Source organism: Staurois parvus, unplaced genomic scaffold, assembly GCF_062004578.1.
Source record: "Staurois parvus isolate SC_StPar_1 unplaced genomic scaffold, SC_StPar_1.0 ptg000086l, whole genome shotgun sequence".
Classification (NCBI taxonomy): domain Eukaryota; kingdom Metazoa; phylum Chordata; class Amphibia; order Anura; family Ranidae; genus Staurois; species Staurois parvus.
This window is the reverse complement of record NW_028317882.1, coordinates 406,099-431,279: the sequence shown is the minus strand read 5'-3', so window position 1 is coordinate 431,279 and position 25,181 is coordinate 406,099. Positions and strand designations below refer to the sequence as shown.

Below are 25,181 nucleotides of genomic sequence, written 5' to 3'. Positions count from 1 at the left end.
TCCGCACCAAAGTCGTGCATGCAGCAATTTTGGAAACACACTGCAACCAGCTTGCATGGTCATTTTGTACAATGCGATCTGGTGCAAGCAAATGCACTGTGTTTGTGACCTGTGTTTGGGGTGTTGTTAAGATTGTACTGATATCAGCTGCAGATCTCAAAGGCAGTGCTATTTGAGCCCTGGTTCACACAAGCCAGCATGCTGCGAGCATGAATTGCACCTGTTCCCACACCCGCAACCACCTGAAGCCGCATTGCGTTTCCCTTGTGAGACGCACGTGGGTGACATGGCACCCCCATGCATCTCATCCTGCAGCGCAAATGCAGGTGTGGGAACCATACAGAAACCACACAATCAAAAAGTCCTGTGGATGCGTTTTGGAAAAAGTGCATGCACCTTTTCCTTGCGTGAAACACAGGCACAGCAGCCCATTCAAATTAGTGTGAACCAGGCCTGAATGCATGGATTGTGGGTTTCCTGCATTGAATTCTAGTGTGAACTGAGGCTAAGTTTCAGAAAAAGGGTGAACTATAGACAATATAGGAATTCTATGGACATGCATCTCTATGGACTGACCAATCCATCAAAAATCCTGAAGAAAGAGTAGTTAAAGTGGTTCTAAAGTCTCAAGGTTTTTTACCTTCATGTATGCTATGCATAAAAGTAAAAAAAAACCTTCTGTGTGTAGCAGCCCCCCCCCCCCCCAACACTTACCTGAACCCCATCGGGATCCAGCAATGTCCACGAGAGCCTTGGTTTTGGGTTCAAGACTTTAGTATCACTTTAAGCCCCAAAGTAATATACTCATGCTGTCTTGTTCTTGCTACTCTTTGAGACCTGTGTGCAGCTCGACAACTAAACTTTCCTATCTTCCAATAATTTACAGTGCATGAATAAATCTTGCAGCTTTATTTAAAGAAACAAGGTGGGTGAACTTGAGAAGAAAATAATGTAATAAAGAACATGCAATCTAAACACATGTAGTAAAACAAATAAACAGAGATGCTGGTAGGGTGTAACAAGTACACGTGTAACTCTAATGTCCGCTGCCATTAAGTGGAGAGGGAAGTGTTTTTCTTTCATGTGCATTAAACCATGGTGGCTGGGCTTCTAGGTGGTTCTTCTTCTTTTGTGTATGGAATCAAGGGAAGTACGGTGGCATGGTGCCGTCAAACACTGCTAAAACAGCTTTATAAATTAGAAAGAAGCAGTGTTGTTTTGCCACTAAGGGGAGCATAGAACAAGGTCAATAGGTACAACATTAAATATATTTAAACCCTATGCTGGAGGCATGACAAACATATACAGCACAAGGAAAATAATGCATTTGACTTATTCTATATAGTGCTACTATGAACACCATCAAAAGAAAGAGGACTAAAAGAAATAGTATACAGCGGGGGTCAGCAACCAGTAGATCGCAATCTACTGGTAGATCACAGCCAGGTGTCTGTTAGATCGTGGTCTGGGCTTGCTGACGCGTCATCAAAGAGCATTAAACAGAGTGCAATGCAGAGGGACTACTTGTAAAGTTGGAGTTGTAGTAGGGAGTAAGAGCAACATAGACCGATGCCTGCTCTGTAGTGCTGGCTCCTGTCCCAAGCGGATTGATACCAACTGCACTCCACCTCTTATCCTGGCTAACGGTCTCCAGAGTGGTGCCAGCAGCAGGAAAGAAGAGATCTTCAGGTCAGTGAGGCAATACACCAGGCATAATAGTATAAGCCTGCTTTCACTCTGATGCGCTGCGGTTTACCCACGCCGTGGCTGCAGTGCAGTTTATCTCCAGCTCTCCTGTGGGTTTGCTTTGATTAGCCATAGACTTCTATTATATCCTGCAGGTTTGGTGCACTTTCTGAAAGCGCATCAAAACTCCATAGAGTTGTGGAGCAATTGCGGAGTGGCCCTACTTACCTGAATAGGTCAAGAGTGGCAGGCGGTAACACCCACCAAAAGCAATGGGGGGTTAATTCCTGTCAAAGCATGTGTACACCTTTGGCTGCTGGCTGGCTGATTGGGAGTGGTAAAAGCGCGACTCAACCACAGGTTTTCCACCCTCCAACTTTACGTGTGAATGAGCGAAGGGTGCCTCTGCCAATGCAACTAAGGGCTCATTCACAAGGTGGTGAGGAAGCGATATGTTGCCTCCTCATCACCTGATTTAAACCCACGACTGCCACACAATGAATGCGATTGTGACATGGTAGAGGTCTAAATCAGGTGTGCGGAGGTGACACTGTGTCTCTGTGATCTTTGACTTCTCCCACGTTGGTTAGGTAGACTTCTACCTCTATAAGGTTGCCTACCCCTGGTATACAGTATGTATAAAAGGCCCCCTGAGCCGCTGATACTTACCATGCCAGTGCTCCCCCTCATTCCTTCTGCTACCTCAGCAAAACCTTCTGGGGCTTTCAGGTATAGGGGAGCATGTGACGTCCTCCTATGTGTTGGTGCTTGGGTTAGGCTCTACTACTGTCACTTGACAGAGAGAGTGATGTCACTACTTCTTCTAGTGGCCAACGCTGGGGATTGTGGTGCTGCTGCAGCAGGAGATTGCTGGCCAGATAAGTATCAGTGGCTACATAGACACATAGGGGGTTACATAGACACTGTCTCTTTTCTCTGAATCAATATATTGATAGTGTGTCTTTAAATAATATGAAAACCCATTATTTCATATTCCTGAAATGTGCCTGCTGTACCACGCACTTGTATGAAAAAGTATGCTGTTATCTTTGTATTGCTTCCTTTTTGTGACATCTCTGGTGTTCCTGCCAGTAACTCTGCTTTCCTATAAAAAAAATTGACCACACTAGGCATGAGAGCACAACATGGTCAGTTCTCTGAAAACTCACTGTGCTCTCCTCCAATGATCAGACTTGTCCTGACATGACCCCCCCCCCCCCCCTTGCACAGCCAAGAACAGGATGCTGCCATTTCTCCTCCCATAGCTCTTATGAATCTGAGAACAGAGGGTATATAATCACTTATAAAAAAAAGCAATAAAAGGTTTATATAATGTTTTTATATCTATACACAAATGTTTTGCCTTACATTTCTATTTTAAACTGAATGGGTTGTATTACAAGGCGATAGTTTGCAATCACTTTAAAAGAAAACAAATTTAGCCCCCCTCTCCGTCCCATGCTAGGCACCCTCTGGTGCCTATTTTTACCTTTACTGCCACTTGCCTACTGGTGCAGTCATCGAGGTAGATGGGGGTGTGTGTCAATTAACACAACTCTTCCTTCCCCAAAATGCATAGCTTGATGGCTAAGTGGCCAATTTGCAAGTCCCAGCTCTGTCAATAGGACTTGGGTGAAAGTCCTAGAGTGTACAGTTAGGCCCCTTTCACATGGGTGGTCTCTGACAGCAGATCTGCCTACTTAGTAGGGGACCTGATCCCCCCTGAGCAGGCAGATGACAGGTCTGTGTCCGCTCTACTTATACAGTCTTCACAGATACAGCCCACTTTTATGGGCAGTCAAATGTAAATGAGGCTTCTCGGCCTTTTGGCTAAGATCAAGTGTAGTATCTGTTCTTATCAGTGTCCAGCAGGGGTGCTCCACGATCATTCTAGCTTTGCGGGGATGACTGGTTGTATAGTACCCCTGCTGGTATGATGGGGGCCCTGATGGTTATTACGGGGGGAACAGAAACCGGGAGCCCATTGGAGTTGGGGCCTGGGAGTAATTCCCCTTTGGAACGTCAGAGGGCCCAGTGTCTCCTGATTCGAGCGGATCTACCTTGCCTGGCCAGGAGCCGGGAAGGCAGAAAGTCCACAAACCAGTGCCCCCTGAGTGGTCGCCTCAGGGGTGCTCTTAGTAACACCTGGGTGTGGGACCCCACAGTGTGAAAAGGCACATGGCCACTGCGTTTACCACTTTTCCTGCACAGCGCCCTCAGCACCAGGCCTTCTGGCTAAGTTCGAGGCAATTTTTGCTACAGGCCTCAGGGCCTGGTCTGTGCACAATTTGGCACGACCACTTTTTTTATTTTTTATTTATTTAATTTTTCACTCCGTTTTGTCACTTTTTTCTCTTATGTGTGTGTTTTTCTCACAGGATGGAGGGTGTGGGTCCTCGGGCCTGCCCTGAAGTCTAGGGGGAGGATGTGTGGCCTTTTGGTTCCTTCCTCCCCTGTCCCTGGGGGGTTTTCTCTTCGGGAGAGCCCCCTGGCCAAGTACTGGGTGGCTTGCTTCGGCTGGCCACAAGGAACGGTGGTCCGCTAGGCCTTTTGGCTAGGGGGACCAAATGGGAACCTTGTCCCTGTCAGGAGCTACATGCCCCGGGGGATCAGGGTAGTGGTCCATCCCCTTCGGGGGAAGGACAAAGCACACCCCTAAGTGCACTTTTTCGTGTGGTGTTTTGCACTTGCACTTTTTTTGTGAACACTTACGGGTTTTTTCGTTATTTCGCACGTTTGCGGACTTAAAAAAAAGCAAAACAAAAAAACCTGTCCATTTACATCCGACTGTCATCCAATCCACTAGATGGATAGGGAACGGATCCCCCATTCGTCTGTTTTTGGCGGATCAGATAGTATGCAGGCGGGTGTAAACATACACATGCTGTTCCATAGAGGGTATCGGATGGTCGACAGGCCCAATCGATCCACCCATGTGAAAGGAGCTGAACAGACGATGCTAACTCCTTCTGAAAACATTACCTGTTAGCAAAAAGCTGGTGCAGAAATTTTGGATGCAAGCCATTTTTTTTTGTCCACTTACGTGATAGCACAAAGGAATTGGAATGAATTGCTCCTTTATTCACTTTCATCAAGAGCAGAGATGAGATCAGGTCTGTGTGGATCCTAGTCTGAACCCACCTGAGTGATCCCACCATGAAGCTGTCATGTGCTTAGCCATATAGCAGCTGTGGTATTCCCCATCCCATCAACCCTTGTATTTGTGCTGCTGCACGGTGGGTAATGTTTTAGCCACTTATGATTGGCCCAATATAGATGACAGCTTCCTGGCTGGGATCCAAACACTCATGCACACATCCCTAATCAAAATATTCACAAAGGAGTAGCATCATAAGGATCATAGCTATAATATCCACAACATTTTGAATCCTGTCTGACCATTTCTCAAACCAGGGCTGCACTAAATATCATATCACACATCTCATAGCCTTTAGTCCAAGCCCTATCACCCAGGTGTGTGTGGTTCTCAATACTTGATACATCGGCACTCTGTAATTAAATGACCACTGATTACAATGATCACTTGGCCATGATCACTGTAATACTGCACATAAATTCAATAGAATGAGTACACATTCCAACCCTAAGACACTAGGGGGTCTATTTTTTTGTTAAATCACAGTATGATTGTGACAAACATTTGCACAGCTGCAACAAAAAAAATCTAATATGATTATTTCCTATGATTTTCAGCACCATCTAGTGACCATAAAGAGGTATTTTTCCTGAAATATCTCAATCAGGAAAAATACCAGATTATGCCCCCTAGATGGTGCTGATGGTTATAGGAAAAAAATCATATTATAGAAAAATACAGCAATTTTTTGCAGCTGTGAGAATGTTTGTCACATTCAGAAATTCAAAGAATTTTTTTTTGTATAAATGTACCAATGTATGTTATTGTCAGGATCACCAGGTGCAAATAAAGGAAAAACGTTAACTAAGAACCACATCAAAGGACTGGTAAGATGCAATTTATTACATTTTTGTTCCTGGGTTTAGATACGCTTTAAGCTTCTAAGATCTACCAAACAGCATTATTTAAAAACATATACATCCCAACCTTATGGTGTATCATTTCTGAATACTTTAAAAATAAATTATTGTTACAGTTTATTTCATTTCTGTATTTGTGCATATTTTGCGAATATTAGAAAGACTTCAGTAAACTTGTAATAGAGTGCTAGTGCCTGAGGGTCAATCTTGTCTACCACTTGAAATGCGTTTTTTATGTGTACATTCCCATACCAATACCATCTGTTATTTAAAAGACTTTTTACAGAACATTATCAACGCTTAACTTGTTTTACTCCATAGCAAAGTGAAAAGTGAAGTGACCACAAGTTATATAATGCTAGCTTTACTTTTTTATACAGAATCATTGCTCATGTCTCCACAAATGGGCTTACATTGTGAAACAACAATGCCTTTATATTTACAATTCTACTTTCCTTTGCTAGACTGTTCACAGTTGAAAGACACACTAATGTGCACTATATTGTAATATTCCGAGGCATAGTAATTACAACTAGCATGTTATCATTTCCTTTATTGTCGCTGAACTGTATTTATTGGATCAGCTTTGATATGCTCCAAATGGTCATATTTTTAAAGCTCAGTTTTGCAATTTTGTTTCCTTTTGGTAATAAAAAATCAAAAAAACTTCACTAATAAATGATTAAAGCTAAATTTAAAAGATAGAAAAACTATTAAAACTATAGCTTTTAGCTAAGAGTGGTATGTGCTATTGCCAAGCATCCCTTCAATCCATAAGGATAGAAAAAGCCTGTAATAAAGACTGATCTTGCTGTTGAGCTATACATGAGATGACATACAAATAAAAAAATCTTCAAAACAGACCTGCAGCCAAAAATAACAAGATAAAAATGAGAAGTCCATTAAAACATAAAATTTCAAAACTAGCCTTTGCTGAAATATTTAGCTTCAATCCAGAATCCCCCCCTCCCCCCCCCCATGCTTATTTTCTGCTGCTAGATATCCTCCATTTAATGGCCAGCATCATTCAATTCACTTCTTCTGACCCGAGTTCATCCTGGACTTGCCCCAGCCTGTGACTGCACAGTGAAGGAGAAGCAGCAAAGTGATGAGTTTATCTGTCTGTCATTCTGCTTTCTCTTCCTGTTAGCATGTTGGGAGATGCAGCTTGGTGCGGGTAGTAAAAAACAGAGTCTGGTTGCAGCAAAACGTGGAACTTGTATTAAACAGAATGCCAACATTACAGACACCCTGGCGGGAGAACACCACTAGGGAAATAACTCACATTTCAATATAATAAGTATAGGAGGAGATGTGCCGACAGTGTCTGTTTCAGATGGTGAAGCACGGTCTGGCCGGTCCAGTCTCAAGAGGCAAGCTCCTTTCCAGGATAGCAAGTCCCTAATCTTTTCCTCCTCACTAGGAATATTTCCCTACCGCTAGTTACTGTTCCTAACAAGTGGGGCCTCTCTCCATACACTAGCCACAAGCACGCCAAAACAGGAACTTGAATAGACTCTGTTGACCCAAGATGGTTATCGAGGGTCACATGGGTGCAGCATAGCCAACCGGAACACTGCTCCATTTACCCAGGAAACCATAGAGAAACATTGTTTCTCTTGGACTTCCTCTCCAGGCTGACGTGCCAATCAGTATAAGCTCCACCTGCAGTGAAGAAACCAAACTGCACCTGCCTACAAGCGTGCTTCTTGTTAGTACGTAAACTTATTTGCTCTTTGTGCTGCATCTTATTCACAAAATCCAGCCCTGCTGTCCAAGGTCTGCAAGAGGTGGTTACCAGGTCAAATTTGGGTATGTACACTGCTTGCATTTAAAATTTACATTTAAAGCCAAACTCTGGGCATTGCAGAAAAACTTCTGAATCCTCTTATTACAACTCTTTTCAAAACTTGATGATAATTTCACACTTACATGGCTGCTTGACATCATCACAGGGCTCCTCTCCAGTTTTCCAAAGGAGCAGCAAGTGGGAGTGGTCAGCAGAGGACCCATGTGTCTTTCTGTACTCGTAGCTACTCCTTGTCAGATTACAGCCAAAGTTATTGTCATATCAGTGCTTTCCAGTATTTTGCCCCACCAACGCGTTCCAAGTTTCCTCCACAAACCAACACCTTCAACTAGTTGCATGTTTTTGCTGTGACTGACAAAGGCAGAATTTTGTCCTTACCGCTGTCAATCACAGCCAGTGAGCCAATGACAAGAGAGAAGGGGCAGCGCCAAGCTGCAGTTCCGTATGTGAATGGACACATGGAGCAGCAGGTGCCCCCATAGCTGTGGGGGCATCCAACAGGAGGTAGGGGCCGGGGGACCAGAGAAGAGGAGGATCTGGTCTGCTCTGTGCAAAACCACTGCAGACAGCAGATAAGTATTGTCATGTTTGTTATAAAAAAAAAAGCCTTTAGAATCACTTTATTTGCTGAAGGCAGAGTTGTAAAGAGCTGGATCACCTGAAGAAAGTCAGCCCTTGTTTTTTGCCTGTTTGCTACACTGCTGCCTTGGATGGAGCAGTCGGCTTCTTAAAGGATAAGTTCACGTATGGAAAATGTTACACACTCCACCCATTTTTAGGGTAGAAAATGTAACATGTTCCTGATCCTGCAGCCACTTCCCCGTACTAGCTGTCACTTTTTAAAAACAGCATGGCCGTGTGGGGCTCTGCCCATGTGGCCACATTATTCATTCATTCACAGTTCTGTGAATGAATTACAAGTCCTGACAGCCCTTGCGGCTGTCAGCTTGCAGTTCTCAATGAGCTTATCATGGCACTGTGGAGCACTGTGCTAGTTCATTGATTCTTTCTGTCACAGTGTATCTTCTTGCCCGTATAAGATACAAGCAGACAGATACACTGACAGGTTTGCAGGAGTCCTGCATGGCAGCAGTGATTTATTGATCACTGGTGCAATGCTTTCCAGACACCAAAAAAAAGCGAATGCACATTTCTTTTACTTTTTTTTTTTTTTTAAGTGAACTTATCTTTATGCTGGTCATACACTATACAATCTGTTGGTACAATCTGCTTTTGATTTACAAAAATGATGTAAAAGGAGGCCAAACCTAAACAATGAATTGATTCACTGATGTCAGTGCTGCCAAGCCTTTATGCACAGGGGGCCAGTGATGCGACTGGACACTTGTGTATGGGAACGGGCTGCAATAACTGGTCACCGATTTTAGACACTTTTTTTTTTCAGCTTTAATGATGCACTAATGATTACAGAACTACATTTGTGTCTTTTATATCTGCCCAGAGAAACTGGCCCATAAACTCTGTATTTCTTTTAAATACCCAGTCAGGTTATTAAAAGAAATAAAAAATACATTTTCTCAGGGTTAGTCAGATGTTTAAAGTAAGTTAGGTTTGTCATGGCAGTATAAAAATTGTTCCTTTTAGAAAATATGTTTCCTAAAATAAATTACAGAGAAAGCAATGCAACAGTGGTTCCCTACATAATGGACTGTAACCGTTGATGGTACTGAAATTAATGAAGCATCACAACTTTTTTGTTATAGAAGCTAGAGTGACAGTGCATTGCCATTGATGCAAATGACATGGTTTTGGGTCTTTTTAACTTGCATAAGTACAATCACTTTTTGGAATACTAATGCTGCAGATCAGAAGTTCTTAGCACTTAGGTTTTGGTATAGTTTGTAGAGTTGATCATGTTTCCTAACCTAACTCTAAAACCTTAGGCAGGACTTTAGTGGGGGGTCTCAATTTATTTGAAAAATCTTGCGAGCCAAGTAATAAAATTCCTATTGTTGGATCGCAAACTTCTAACACATAACTACCAATGTGACAAAGCGTGAAATAAAAATGTAGTATTGCGCTCACAACCTTCCAATCTATATAACTAAACAATAAAAAATGTGTATATGATATACATAGATGACTATTTGTGAATCTATTGAAATCCACTCTCATCAACAAAATTCAAAAAACAGTGAAAAATTACTAAATAATCATAATATAATATAGTATGATAATAATGTCCCACAGAAAAATTAGTGACTTTGTGCTGAAAAATCTTCAATATCTTTAAATAGGTGACTGCTTGTGCCTCCTCCCTCAAGTGAAGATGTGCGCTCACCTCATAGATAGCCTGCAATTAGGCTATTAAAGCTTGCGGTTCACCTCCTTTGGAACCTACTTGTATAGGAACTCCTGTTTATAAGATAACCATGAAATGCGACATGTGCTGTGGAAAAATATCCTCTCACTGGGTGCCACTCCAATGTCTTCTTTTATCCATGCGGTTCTCCATATATAAGAAAAATCCTGACATGGTGCTTTATCGTTTTAAAAGCTTTAATGAGTAGCTGACAGGTGGCACTCACATAAATCGTATAGTGGTAGTACAGCTGTCTCAGACCTCCGCTGACTGTTGGAGCTGTGCGCTCATGGTCCGATGGCCGGACTGACTCCCTCCGAGTGACGTGAACAGTCCCACCCCTACGCGTTACGCCACTAATCACGTGGCTTCATCAGGGGGATTTGATTGATTTTAGTGGGGGGTGTCGGCAGGAACTTTTCCCGTAATGCTCTTCTTCAGGGTAGGGTATCTTTTTTCTTTTTTTTTTTCCTCCAAAACATCAGACCCTTTGGGGTTTATTTACTAAAGCTGGAGAGTGCAAAATCAGGCTCACTTCACATCAGCTTCTAACCTCAGCTTGTTCAATTAGACTTTGACAAAAAAAACCTGGAAGCTGATTGGTTTCTATTTGGAAGTGATTCTGATTTTGCACTCTCCAGCTTTACTAAAAAACCCATTTGAGTGTGGTATTGATTTTAAGGAGGTACCTCACACAAATAAAAATTTTTAAAAAATGCATGAGGTCCCCCAGAAAGTCTATACTCTTCAGGTCTGATATGGATTTTAAAGAGAACTCCATGCAAAAAAAAAAAATCTTTTGAGGTCCAGTTAAAAATCCATACCAGCCCCTCCTGTCCACCTAAACCCCCTCCCTAAGTCAAAGTTAATCCCACTCACTTCACACCCCCCCTGCCACAGCACCTATCAGTTATTGCACCCCCAGTTGTCACAGGGCCTCTCCACCCACCTCACCCAACCAACTCTGGCCAAAGTACCCAAAATCCAACTCACCCATATCCTTGTTCACAGCACCTCTCACCTTCCTAATACCTAATACCTCTATTCTGCTCACAGAACCTGTCCAATCACCTTAACCAACCCCTTCCCGGGCACTTTGCACAACACCTCCCACATGCCTAAGCCCCTCCCTAGTCACAACTTCTCCACCTCCATCCTCACTTCCTCATCCACAGTGCCTACCAACAACCTCCAAGCAAAAGCGCATCTACCCACCTTATCCGCTATGGTCACAGCACCTCCCTTCACCCTACCTCTCCTGGACAAATCACCTTGCACCCCCTGTAACTGTACCTCCCACCACTCAGCTCGCTTCCCAGGTACTTCCAGCCACCCACTTTACTTAACACTGATCGTGCTACCCTCTCATCTCATCAGTTTGCTCACACTCCATTTGTTCCCAGAGACAATGTAGTACTCCCAGCTCACCATCCTCACTCCTCTATCATAACCACTGCCTCCATTTCATCATAAAACAAATAGCCTTTTTGCTCCACAAGTATCACGTATTAATATATTCTGAATAACCTCAGAAACATCTCAAACGGATGTCAAATAAATGTCATCAACACAAATCCAAAGTTTGTTGACGCAGTTCCTAAAACACACAGCACAGTACAGCACAGAATCTATCATTCTTCCAAATGGGAAATGTAGAACACCACTTTCCTCAAAAATGGAGTCTGTTGTGCTCCTGCATTGCTTTTATATTTGTATTGTGTTTAGTGGCACAGCCCTGTCTAGTTGGCAGTCTGGATGATCTGGTAGTCACAGTGAAGTAGCTTGAGACTCCACTGAAAATGACCAGGAATGGAAAATTATATAAGGTCTGCAACAGGTTGTAGATACCTTAGAAAGCAAATTGGTCAGTTCCTGGTTCACACAAAGCTAGTTGCTAATTTATAGTTTAAACTTTGAAATATGCTTTGAGCTTGTTAACATGAAGTTTTCAATTGTCCCATTTCTTCAAATCCTTCCTGAGGTGTATTTATTCATCGAAGATTTAACATCTTTTGAACAAGAATGTCATCACTCTGGCCTTCACATCATATTCTCTCCTCCTATCAACACTGACTCCTGCTGAGAGCTCCAAAATACTTTTATTATCCTACAAATTATCTTTCAATAACAAATAAAAACTAGGGTTAAAAACTCATCATGATATGGAATCAGACTCCTGCGAGACTTCACACTATGTATCCATTACTTATTTTTTTTTACCTTGGACTGGTCTGTTGTGGTGCCCTTCCTCCTGGTGTGCTTTTCTTCCAGCTCTTCTTCGTTTTCATGTGTGCATTTTTTTGGGTTTTTTTGCACTGCATAATCATAGTGTCTATCTTTGTTTGCTTTCTATGAATAAAGCACTTAGTCATAGACCTCTGTTTCCTTGCTGGCACAAGCACATGACTAAGTTTCATTATACACCTGTAAAAAGACTAGGAAACCTACAATTATGAAACCAGTTTATTGTTGCATTTTGCATTGCATAAGGGTGAGATTGTTTTATACAGTTTTGTGTATGCTTTACTTTTTTTTTTTTTTATTCCAATTTCTTCTTCTGACTTGGATACCTCATGTGGACCTCTTCTTTGATCAGGACGTAAGGTGCACAACTGTAACAATGCTGTTTCTATTCGTAACATTGCATTTTCATGAGAAATTACTTGTCAACAAAGGGCTCATATGCTGTTCGTTCTCTTGTGATATTTCCTACCTTGTAAAGGTATTGAAAACCTTTAAATAATACAAAAATTTGATCACATTTACAAAGTGGAAAGAATATCTCAATTAGAAGGAAACTTAGTGATATGTTTAATAGTATAAGTGCTTTGTGTGTGTCATCAAATTAAAAAATCAGCCTTCATTTGTTCCTGAATCACTTTGAGGATGATTTACTAAATTAATAATTTTAACAGTTCTTGAAATAAATGTGTCACCTTGAAAAAATGTTTTATTCCAATGTTTTCCACATACTTCAATATTTTAGAGGGCCACTACTGCAACTTCTATTGTATTCTGCATGCTTTAATACATTTAAAAATAGTATTGGGTATATGTTTATTTAAAATTATTTTTCTGCATATTTACATACAGACTAAGCTGTGCAACATAAATGACAGGGGTTGGGACAATGCCTCCAGGAGTGCTTTGTTTCTTTTGTCACATTATATTTAAAAAACAAAGCTGTTGCTTGTACAACTCATGCACTAAGGAATGGGCAAGCTTGCCTCAATATGATTTGCTTGGGTTATGTTGAAACCTGTTTGAAATTCACAAAACCCGAACTTAGTAGTGAATTCCACTACAGTCTAAGGGGACAAATCTTGATACTAAAATATGCCATTGGCTCCTGATGCTGTCAAACATAGCCAGTGAGGGGGGATCGAGGGAGAGGCTGAACCCCATTTTGTGTGTCTTATGGATGCACAGAGTGGGGCTCGGGAGGTAGCACACCCAAGTGCCCCCATAGCAAGCAGTTTGCTATGGGGTCACTGGGAAGTGGGAAGGAGCCAAGAGCATCAGTGGGAGACCCAGAAGAAGAGTACAGACCAGGTACAGTGCATTCCTAAAATATCATACTCCCCTTCACTTTTTTCATTAATCTACACTCAATACACCATAATGACAAAGTGAAAACAGAAATGTCTGTGAATTTATTAAGAAGAAAAAAACTGAATATTTTTATGTATTAGCAGCTCACAGGTAATAGGATAAAGCTAAAAAAAAAAGAAAACCCATTCTTCCCTTTTAAATATTGAGACCTTTAATTAGTACTTTGTTGAAGCACCTTTGGCAGCAATTACAGCCTTGAGTGTTTTTGGGTATGGAACGACAAGTTTTGCACACCTGGATTGGAGGATTTTCTGCCATTCTTATATGCAAATCCTCTCAAGCTCAGTAAGCTTGGATGGGAACTGCTGTTGGACAGCTATTTTCAGGTTTTTCCAGACATGTTCAATAGGGTTCAATTTACGGCTCTGGCTGAGCCACTCTCGGATATTCAAAGAGTTGTCCATAAGTCACTCCTGGTTTGTCCTGGCTGTGTGCTTAGGATCATTGTCATGTTGGAAGGTGAACCTTTGGCCTGAGCTCCTGAGTGATGTGGAAAAAGTTTTGATTGAGGATATCTCTGTGCTTTGCTCCATTCAGCTTCCCCTCAACCCTGACTAGTCTTCCAGTCCCTGCTGCTGAAAAACACCCCCACAGCATGATGCTGCCACCACCACGCTTCACTGTTCGGATGGTATTGAGCAGGTGATAAGTGGTGTCTGATTTCCTTCAGACATAACATTTAGAATGGAAGCCAAACAGTTCAATCTTGGTTTCATCAGACCAGAAAATCTTGTTCCTCACAGGCTGAGAGCCCTTTAGGTGCTTTTTTGCAAACTCCAAGCAGGCTTTCATGTTTGCACTGAGGAAATGCTTCCGTCTAGCAGCTCTGTCATAAAGCCCAGATCGGTGGAGGTCTGCAGTGATTGTTGTCTTTCTGGAACTTTGTTCCATCTCCACACAGGATCCCTAGAGCTCAGAGTGACAATCAGGTTCTAGGTCACCTCTCTTACTGTGGTCCTTCTCTGATTGCTCAGTTTGGCTGGGTGACCAGCTCTTAGAAGAGTCCTGGTTGTGCCAAACTTCTTCTATTTGAGAATTATGGAGGCCACTGTGCTTTTGAGAACCTTCAGTGCAGCAGAATTTTTTGTAGCCTTCCCCAGATCTGCGCTTTGCAATAATCCTGTCTCTGAGCTGTGCAGGCAGTTCCTTCGACCTCATGGCTTTTGCTCTGAAACAATATATATTGTTAGCTGTGAGGCCTTGTATAGAGAGGTGTGTGCCTCGCCAAATCATGTCCAATCAATTTAATTTACCACAGGTTGGCTCCAAGCAAAGTGTAGAAACATCTCAGCATTTATCAAGAGAAATTACAAGCACCTGAGCTAAATTTCAAGTGTTGTTGCAAAGGGCCTGAATATATGCCAATGTGATATTTCAGTTTTTTCTTTTTTATACATTTGCAAACATTTCTAAAATTCAGCTTTCACTTTGTCATTATGGGGAAGATTAATGAGGAAAAATTAATTTAAACAACTGTAGTATCAGGCTGCAACACAACAAAGTTGTACTTTTACTTTATAAATGCACTGTAAGTATAACATGTTTTTTTAATTAAAAAAGTGGGCCTTTAATATCACTAATCTTGAAATAGAAATTAGAGTGTATAGAGTGTATTATTTGACAGACAATAACTGCAATTTCTGTACAGTGGATGGACAGTATGTAAGCAGCTTAGTTAGGCTGCAATATTAGAGGGAGAAACAAGACAGCCACAGATAAAGGGTTCAGTGATTGTACAGTACAGCTTCAGCAGTCAGTGGGCAATCAGAAAAAGTATAAAAAGCTACACTGTAAAGCTGGGGTACACATGAGTCGAATTTCGATTTGTGTGTAGCCCTCTCTGTTCAAAAGAAGCTGATCATTAGATCAGCTTCTGTTGAACGGTTCTGTTGGAAAACCTTATTTGATCCACAGCTTGCAGCCAATCGGCTGCTGTGTTGATCAGTGTATTCTGACAGAGGAGAGTCCTCGCTGTCAGAATACAATAGAACACTATGGATCCATTATGGATGCAGTAATCTGTGAGTTTTGTTTCACTTGTTGAATGGAAAAAAAACTCAAAGTGTGTACCCAGTTTAACCATCTCTGAATCCAGTGGACAAAATAATTGACAAAAAAAAACTGCCTTGTGTTTACACATTTCAACCTATTGATGCAGCTTACATATTGTCCTGCCTTTGTGAATTTGATATACTACACTGTATATTTTATTGTAGAAAACACATTTTGCCTTTCTTCAGGTATTTTTTTTTATGTGTTTCTGGGACAGCTTTTATCTTCAATGTAACAAAACATCTTAATCATCTTAACCTTTTGCCGCCTGGCCAATGACCGATTCAGCGTTCCGGGTGGACGCCATATGGCGTCCTTTGGGGCATGCGCAGTTTGCGCGCCTGCGGAGCCGCGCAGTGGCACGATCTGTCACCGGCCATGTACCTCGGACACAGCCGATGACAGATCTGAGTACCGGCCCCGTTGCCGATACCATGTGACCTGCTGTGACCAAGCACAGCAGGTCACATGACAGTTGTATACAATGGATGGCTTCATTCAGGCCATCCATTGTATATTAGTGTGTCTAGCTGTGAATGGTCACAGCGATCACATTCACAAGCTAGGCCAATCACAGCCCAGCTGTGTCATTTAATTAGCCGTGGCCAAATCATAGCTAAGCACAAAAAAAAAAAAAAACCCTGAATGAATCGATGTCATTCAGGTAAAAGGTGTTAAAAAGAAAAAAAAATACTGATCACTTCCCCAGAGTAGTACAATGTTACTATGGTATGGTATAGTGAAATATGAAAAAAAATCGTAAAAAAAAGAAAAAAATGTAATAAAAAAATATATAATAATAAAAAAATAAAAAAAATATATATTTTTTTTTCATACTGTCACCAGTCAGTGTCCCTGATCACCGTTATGCCAGTTATATGATGACGCTGTACTGCACTGGTGACAGTATGTAAAAAACAAAATAGTGAAAATTATTTTTTTAATTTTCAGAAAAATTATGACAAAAAAAATACAACTTCAAAAAACTCGCCATGCCTCTTATGAAGTACGTCAGACTGTCTACTTTGCAAAAAGGGGTCATTTGGGGGATATCTGTACTGTTCTGACATTCTTGGACCTCAAGAAATTAGATTGGCTGTCAGTACTTCAGGACTGATCAATATATACCATATATACCATAGTATACCATAGTATAAATAGTTTCTATGAATTAACTATTTAGTAGCTACAAACTAAAAAATACATCCTAATTTGGGTTATTTTCACCAAAGACATGTAGCTGAATACATTTTGGCTAAATTTATGAAGAGCAATTATTTATTTGCAAACCTTTATAACAGAAACAAAGAAAAACGTGTTTTTTTTCAAAATTTTTGATCTTTTTTTGATTAATTTAGCAAAAAATAAAAACCCCAGTGTTGATTAAATACCAGCAAAAGAAAGCTGTGTGAAGAAAATGATAACATTTTAGTTTGGGTACAATGTTGTATGACCGTGCAATTGTCATTCAAAGTGTGAGAGCGCTGAAACCTGAAAAATGGCCTGGGCAGGAAGGGGGTAAAAGTGCCCTGTATGGAAGAGGTTAATAATCACATCTAAGTTTTTTGTTCTTCAACCTGCATACAAAACGATCCTTCTGCTGGTCAATATTTTTCTTTACACCCCGATCACATTGATCCTGACTTTGAAATTGTGCGACTTCACTGTAAGTCGCACGATTTCAATGTCAGGATATCATTGCGATTTGAGGTGCGATTTGCAAGACATCTGACACAGATGTCTATGCAAATTGAACCAAAAGTAGTGCATGCACTACTTTAGAAATTGGTGCGGCTCTGACGAAGTCGGAACTGCACCGATATGACCGCTGTAATTGCAGACAATAGAGTGTGACTTAGCATGCAATTTGCAAGTCACATGGCATGCAAATCACATGCCAAGTCGCACCCAGTGCAACTGGGGTCTTAGTGTCTCTGAGATGATATATTTGAATTGCTAGCATAGTAGCACACCTGCCTTGTTTGTGTGTCCAAATTTTAGCCCATTCAGCCTGGTAGCATTCAGGTACTGTCCTGGTAGTGGACAATTGTTACCAAACTGTGCCAAAGGGCTATAGCTCTGATATTTGTGGAGGGGATGGGAGGGGCTGGCTCAGACTTTCAGTGGCATGGTGCCAGCTGCCGGTGCCGGTGCAGGCATCTGCATGGATCCCGACTGTAAAGTCGTGATCTTTCCCGAGCCTGGACCGCTGTGTGACATGAGCAGATATCAGGCTTTAGCTGAAAATGGGACTAATGAACTGCATTCCTGTGATCCATAGAAGTATAGCCAAAATAGCTTTGGCTGTACTTTTTCTTTAAAGGTTTGCATTTTTTTCATTTATCATACTATAGATCTATGACATCCATAACAGACCAACACATTCTTACATTCTTTGATGTGAACTATAGATTATAAAACCAGTAACATAATCATTTGCATGGGTTACAGATTTTATATGCAGTCATATAGTATATGCTCACAGACTTGCTCTTACTTTCACACTAAAGTCAGGATCCCACGATGAGAATATTGTACGGATGATCGTCTGTTTTTTGGGGGTTTTTTTGAATGCTTGTCTCATATCAAAAATGCTTAGGTTAGTAAAGTTATGAAAATTCTCTTAAGACAAAATACAACTTCAAAAGTGATGTAATGTTTTGTATTGCATTGTAATGTATTCTTTTGTTTCTGAGCATGTTTGGTCTTGGTCACTCAATTTTTTTTTTCGTACTATGCTAATTACACAAAAATCGTTTGTTCTGTTATCCTCGAGAAAAATTTTCATGCTTGTCTCTTCAGATAGTTTCACATGAACTGTCATGATGGTGTCTTAGCAATCAGATTATCAGACGTTCACTTTGAAAGCTTTTTTTCATCCGATTTTCTCATCCGGTGTACTAGGCATAAGTCAAATTTATAAAATCACAGTTATATTTTTAAAGTGCACCTGTACCAGGACTATTGGCTTTAAACTTTTAGCATATTCATAACAAGCAGTCAAAGAGAACCCATCACTGATTTATCTGGCTGCAAATACTGTGAAGTAATTCCTTCTCAAAGATACACAAATATCACAATATCTGAAATGGGGTTTCAGTCAGTCAGTGCTGAGGCAAGATCATCCAGGGCCCAAGGCAAAGATAGCAAACTGCACCCCCTGAGCTTAGGGGTCCCTACTCCCAGCAGCCACCCACTTTATTTATAAATAGTACATGAGTGGCCAGAGGCAAAAAGAAAAGGGAGAGCATGCATGGCAGTCACAGGTGAGTGAGTAGTTGCACAGATTAGGGAGAAATAACAGGTTAGTTATATCAGATCACCTATCTATGAATTAACTATTTAGTAGCTAATATGTTAAAAAGGGAAAGGGGGGGGAATAGCAACTATTGTAGTTTTAACACTGGGTACATTCTTACCTCTTTACAATTTAAAAGTCAATATTTGAAATTTTGTTTACTTTTTTGTCTAAAATAGCTTAAAGTGTTAAGTTCACTTTTACAGAAAAAATGTAAAGTTGAACTAACATCATACACTCTCACTACCTACTAGTTTCCTGGTGTACTTAACTCTGAGGCTGCTGAGTTGTCAGAGCCGATCCACCAATCAGGAGATTTGAAATCCCCCCTCTCTTCTCTCTTTTCTTTCTGCAGGGCTTCCAGGACAGATCAGAATTAATTTGATTGGTCAGTGCATGCACATTGAATCTCTCTGGTCTGCCCCAGAAGCACTGCATGGAGGAGAAGGAGAAGAGTGGGACTTCAAATCCCTGGACTGCTAAACTAGCTGTGTGGACACTGACAGATCAGCAGCCCTGGAGGTAAGTACAGTGCAGTGGAGACTGCGGGAAGAGGGGGTATACGGGGTTAGTTCACATTTTAATTTTTTCTGAAAAGGTGAACTAAAACTGTAAATATTAAAATACAACAAAAATATGCAAACGTTGAAACAATTCTGATCTTTGAAGTGAGTACAATGGTCTGTCACCATTGTCTTCACTTCAGCTTCGACAAGCAATCCGTTTCTAACAGCTTACACGCACCTGCTATGTTTTTGAGCCAGTAGTGTGGCAGGCTTCCAAGATTCTGCTGTCCACAGAAAATAACAAACATTTCTTAGTCACTGTTGTGAACTTTGAAAAGATATTTCTCCATAATGCCTATAATTACAGAGGTGAATGAGTTTTTTAAAGTATTTTTAATACTTGTTTGGAATATATGACAACTAGAATGTACATAGTCAAGGTACATGTTCATTACTCTTTTAATTTGTTCTGCTTAAATGGTATGTATATCCATAACTAGAAAACTCTATTCTAAAATATATTCATCTAAAGATATTAAAGTGTATGTAAAGGCATTTTTTTTGTTTGGAATACAGTTGGGAAGTTTAAAAACCCCTATCTGTGTCATGCTGAGGAGTTTTCCCATTGCTTACTGAACAACAGAAAGTCAGAGGAAATCTTCCCAAAATTAGAGGAATTTCCATTTAAGACAGTTGCTAACAGAACATGTGTCCACACACATAGATTTCCTATCGCCTTTTGCTCTCATGGTAATACTAAAATGTAGGACTTCCTCTACAGGACCTTCTGTCTGTGTGATAGTGACTACCAGGACAAATAGAGGAGTGAATCTTCCTAGCATGGACACAGTCCACAATTAAAAACGTGGCAGAGAGCTGTACCCTTTCCTACTCTATCCAAAACGCAGAAGGGTTTACATACACTTTAATATCTTTTGATTAACATATTCTAGAATAGTATTTTTAGATTATCCTGAAAAAAAGTATTTAAAGTAAACTTGACATGGAAAAATAGGGGGAATGCCAATGTTGACCTTTTGAAATTACTACTTGCGTGGCTGTTATGCTGACCAAATGGCTTTAGCAATTTCTGAGCCACTAACCTGGAACAAGTATGTAGATTAGGAGAGTCAAGATAAAGTCATAAATCCATAATTTAATTATTGCTTAATTGTTTTGTGTTACTTTTGAAGCAAGAGAGTCAGCATGGCATAACATATCTCCTGTTGAATGGCCAGAAGTATAGAAATAGCTTTACTTCCCAGCATAAATAAAAGTTGCCTGAAGTATAGCGATATCTTTACTTCCCAGCATGAATAAAAGTGTAAACTGTAAAGAACCACTAGCAATCGAGAAAGTGGCATCCACCTGAGTGCACTTAGCTATTTGTTAACCAGCAGATTTTAAATAAACATTTTAAAGGAGTTCTTCTTTGATGTCAAACCCAAGTACCTGGTGTCAAGGACCTTTTAAAAACCCCCAAAGGCTAACAGAACACCTGGAAGGCCACACAGGTAGGGCAAGCATTTCACCTCAGTGAGCATCAGTCAATTTTAGATGCACAGCAATAGGAGTTTATTGTCTCACTCCATTCTTTAGGGAGAGAGGGTAAGGGCACAGGACATGCATGAATTAACAGAGTCTGGAAATATGGACCAAAAGTACTTACAGTCTTCACAGATGGGGAACCTTAAAGCCAACCCGGCACTCTGTTACTGACGTTCCTGATTCCAAGGCTCTTGTCAGTTTAGCTGCCAACAGCCTTGGGAGAAGACAGCATACTCCAGTGGGGTCCAAACGTCAAATTGAAGCTTCTCCAGCCCCTGAAGACATCTGGAGAATTTTTCCATGGTTCCTCAATCCCCAAAATACACAACTGCTACTCTATTAAAGAACTGTTTTTATTGCTGAATGCTTTATCTTTAAAGTGACTTATTCTATTACTGCCATGATATAGGGAAGTAAGATGAAATCTCCCCAATGAAGACAGAGACAACCACAAAATTCTATAATGGATCTACCCTCACACACTCCAAAAAAAACAGTTCCACTTATCAAAGGCTATTCCAGTATACAGGGCAAAATTGTTATTATGTTTAATGAGTGCAGTTGGTGTTAAAATAATACTTTTTAGTACATTTTTGTAGAACATAGAAATTTAGAAAGATCAAGTATACAGTACCTCTCAAGCAAACAAAAAAACACATGGGAGCTTTTATTGTTTACCTTCTTCTGTAATAGTTGCCTGTCTGTTATCCTGAGCTCAACACATGAGGTGAATTTCTGTTGATCCTTCATTCAATCATGTGCAAGCAAAAATGTTGTTTTTTTTATTTTCCTTGTGCATGATTGGGTATTCTCTGCAAAATGAAACTTCACTACGTTTACTAAGCTCTGGGAAAGTATTCCATTGCAAAGTGCAGCTTCGTTTGCAAAGTGAACATTGTATTTGCCTTTAGTGAATAAACTCCACTTTTATAGTGCTTTTCAAGCCACTGACCTGGAACACACCTGAAGGTCAGGAAAGAGCTTCACTTGATTCACTTAGCTCTGAAGAACATTTCCATGCAACTTTCCTTGCAAAGTGCAACTTCCTTTGCAAAGTGAACAGTCTATTTGCCTTTAATAAATCAAACTCATAGTATTGCATTAAGTGGGTCATCATGAAAGCATCTATGTTTTTTATTTCATGACAGGTTTCCTTTAAGAATACCTGTGCTAGAGTGTGCACATTGGTGCTTGAAAAATAATTACTGAACAGCAATTTTGAAACATTGACTCATTTTCCAAATGTATTTTATTCTCCTAGGATGAAAAGAATCAAGTCTTGATTACAAATGCATGGCTTCAGATAGTAAGTACAGATTTTTTTGTCATTTATGTCTTCAGAGCAGAATTTTATTACACTAATGAATTGCAGCACAAATCTCAATAAAGACCATTCCATTCAAGCTGTTTACACAAAATAACAATTACAATAATGTAATTTATTTTAGTGCCAAACTTAGTTGCTTGTGTGAGAGAAAAAATTAGGCTGCACCATTTAGAAACTCTATGCACTTTTCCTTTAGCACCTGTATGCTTTAACAGGAGCCAAATGTGTGAGATGGAACTCATGCAGTCTTATGGTTTGTGGCTCTTTTTAATTATTAGATAACAGAAAAAGGTTATTGTTTCTATGTCTGAAGAACTAACAAGCTAACCCATAAGAGTGTTCAAGGTCATATTCACAAGTAGAGTTTTTTGTTATAAGTGTGCTTATAAGCACACTCTCCTTTATAATCTACAACAGATAAAAAAAAAATCGCTCTGCCCCAACCACGTCTATGGGTGCCGCATTTTCTGCTCTCCTTAAAATCTAGCTACCTCTTTGTTATTCTGTGCCTTCAATACTAGCTTCAATATTTGATCCTATTCCAACTATTCTATTTACTCCAAAATATAAGTGTCTATGAGAGTTAATATGCAATATTATTAATTTACAGTAATATAATGTTATTGTTATGTACATATTGTAATATATATTAGAATCCATTGAAAATAAATATCCCAAGAGCCTCCCTCACTGTGCACTGCATTTGATTTTGGCATTTTCACTTAAAGCCCTACACCCTGCTTGGACCAAAAAAAAAATCCATTGTGTAGTGCAGTGTTTCTGAGCCTTTTATTGAGTCAAAACACCCTTTAAAATGAGGGACACTCTCAAGGCACCCTGTAAAATTATGGACAGTCTTGAGGCACCCCTTTCTAAAATGTAAAAAACTATTGTAATAGTTTTATATAATGCAGCAACATCCACACACATAGGACACTCAACATTAGACGTGATTTATTCTTCCAAATCAAATACACTTTTGCACACTGGTACTGAATAGTATTCCAATATTTCTCTTCTCCATCAGGCAGGGCAAACAGCTATGCTGTGCCAAACATCCTCCTTATCAACTGATGATGTCATTAGTCATTGGGATGCCGGTGGCTAGAAGGTCATAATGCTGCACAATGAAAATCCATGCCTTTGTATAACTAAATGGCAGGCTTGATCCATCTCTGGATTGTACACAATTATTGGGCAATTTTTAGGCATTTTGCAAGGCAGCCCTAAAGAGACCTCAAGGCACCGCAGTTTGCCTAGGCATCCAGGTTGAAAAAGGTTGGTGTAGTAGTAGATAAAAAAAACAAATATGTGGATTCTATACTTACCTCCTTTTCTGCACTGTACCCTGCTCACCCAGTCACCCATGCAGCGACACTTCTCTTTTGGGTTGAATGATGCACAACATCAATCCACTTCCTGTGTGTCTTGGTGTCAAGGACCTGTCTCCCATCCTGCACTCAGAACAATGCTGCAGAAAGTGGTGCCACCTGCAGCAATCAGGATTTAGATGCCACTCGAGGAAGAAGAGGGTGAATAAGACTTGTGACATCACTATAATGGTCCAAACACATTTGAGAGAGAGAGGGACACAAATGATGAGGGTAATCCCAAAACCTGGAGTTGGTCTTTAGAATGAATTGATCACAAAAAATACATGAAGGCTACCGGCCACTGCTGACCTCCTTCTGACAATAAAATTCACTTGGATGTTATACTTTAGTACTTTCTGAGACATTGCCCTGGAAGTATGCACTACAGATCAGAAATGTAAAAACTTTGTATCCACAAATGTGTTCCAGGTCAGTGACTTCTGTAAAGTAAGAGGGCAAGCAAAGCAGGCAGGCAACTGACATTTTTAGGCAAGGTGAGCAAAGGAAGTTTTTGTGTTTTTCTTCTGAAAGGTTTTAAAAGGGTCAATTCAGTGTCACAAAAGATCAATTGGACATTTTTCTGCCAAATGCAAGCATGTTCATCCCACACTTGATTTAGAAAATCACTCTTACATGTTACAATCTCATGAAGTATTGGCAGAGAAAACATTTAGTAAATACTACCAAAATATAATAAATATTTTATTTCTCAAAGCAGCACATTACAGATTAAGGACCAAATAATACTTTTGCAAGCATATTAACGCAACACACGTTAATGCACATTATATTTTGAATGACTTAAATTGCAAGAAAATGGAGCTCCAACGTACATGTGTTGCAACAAGTTAAAATACACAGTAGCTGACAACAGTACATTGTGGTTCATGGCATTGGATAAAATGCTGTCCATTTTTTGTCCATTCTTGTGTGTTGGCAGCTTAATCCAAATAAATGGGCTGCTGTAATGTAATGCACAATAATGGCAAAGTGTGAATGGGCCCTTATAGGAAGGTAATTGTTATTACACCCCATGATGGCACAGATTTATAAGTTTTTAGGTCTATGATTCAGCCCCAGTGTCTTCCATAAAAAGTAACAACGGAACAAGCCATGTCATGTACACACAAAATTGCTTAATTTGTTATTAATTTTTATTGAAGGCACAGGGGCTGAACCATAAAACCTAGAAAATAGAGAATAAGAAGAAAAGAGCTTTTGACTATAACAGCCAATCAAATTCTTGTGTAACCATTTTGTAAAATAAAAGGTATAACTAGACTGAAAAAATGGCCAATGTTCTGTGAATAAATCATATAATACCTTTAAAAAAATACATTGTTGGAAGGAAGTATTGTTCATGTTGCCCATAGTAATAAATTAGTTTCTCCTTGTCATTTTCTAACCTGTCCTAGAAACATGAATTTGATTCACTGCTAGAGGCAACACAGACTATTTTTCCTTCAGACACTGATTTGTCTGGAGTTTCTAAGTAAAGGCTCAACTAAGTTTCTGCCATTTTATTGTGGCCTATCAGTAGGCATATACAGAAACCTTTATGACTTGTTAAAGAAAATTTTAGAAACTTTACCCATGGTACTTCAAGCATAAATTGCTGCAGAGAATTAA

General features: G+C 40.1%; 1 protein-coding gene and 1 pseudogene across 1 annotated transcript in view; both read left to right on the top strand.

The window, feature by feature from the left end:
• Positions 1-25,181, top strand: part of LOC149468456 (neuronal acetylcholine receptor subunit alpha-7-like) — a 220,726-nt gene that overhangs the window by 87,126 nt on the left and 108,419 nt on the right. Inside the window, exon 3 of the mRNA XM_089669961.1 lies at positions 22,114-22,158. Coding sequence (XP_089526087.1) covers positions 22,114-22,158 — 45 coding nt within the window. The remainder of the gene's footprint in view (positions 1-22,113; positions 22,159-25,181) is intronic.
• On the top strand, positions 3,497-3,671 carry LOC149468457 (U2 spliceosomal RNA; annotated as a pseudogene).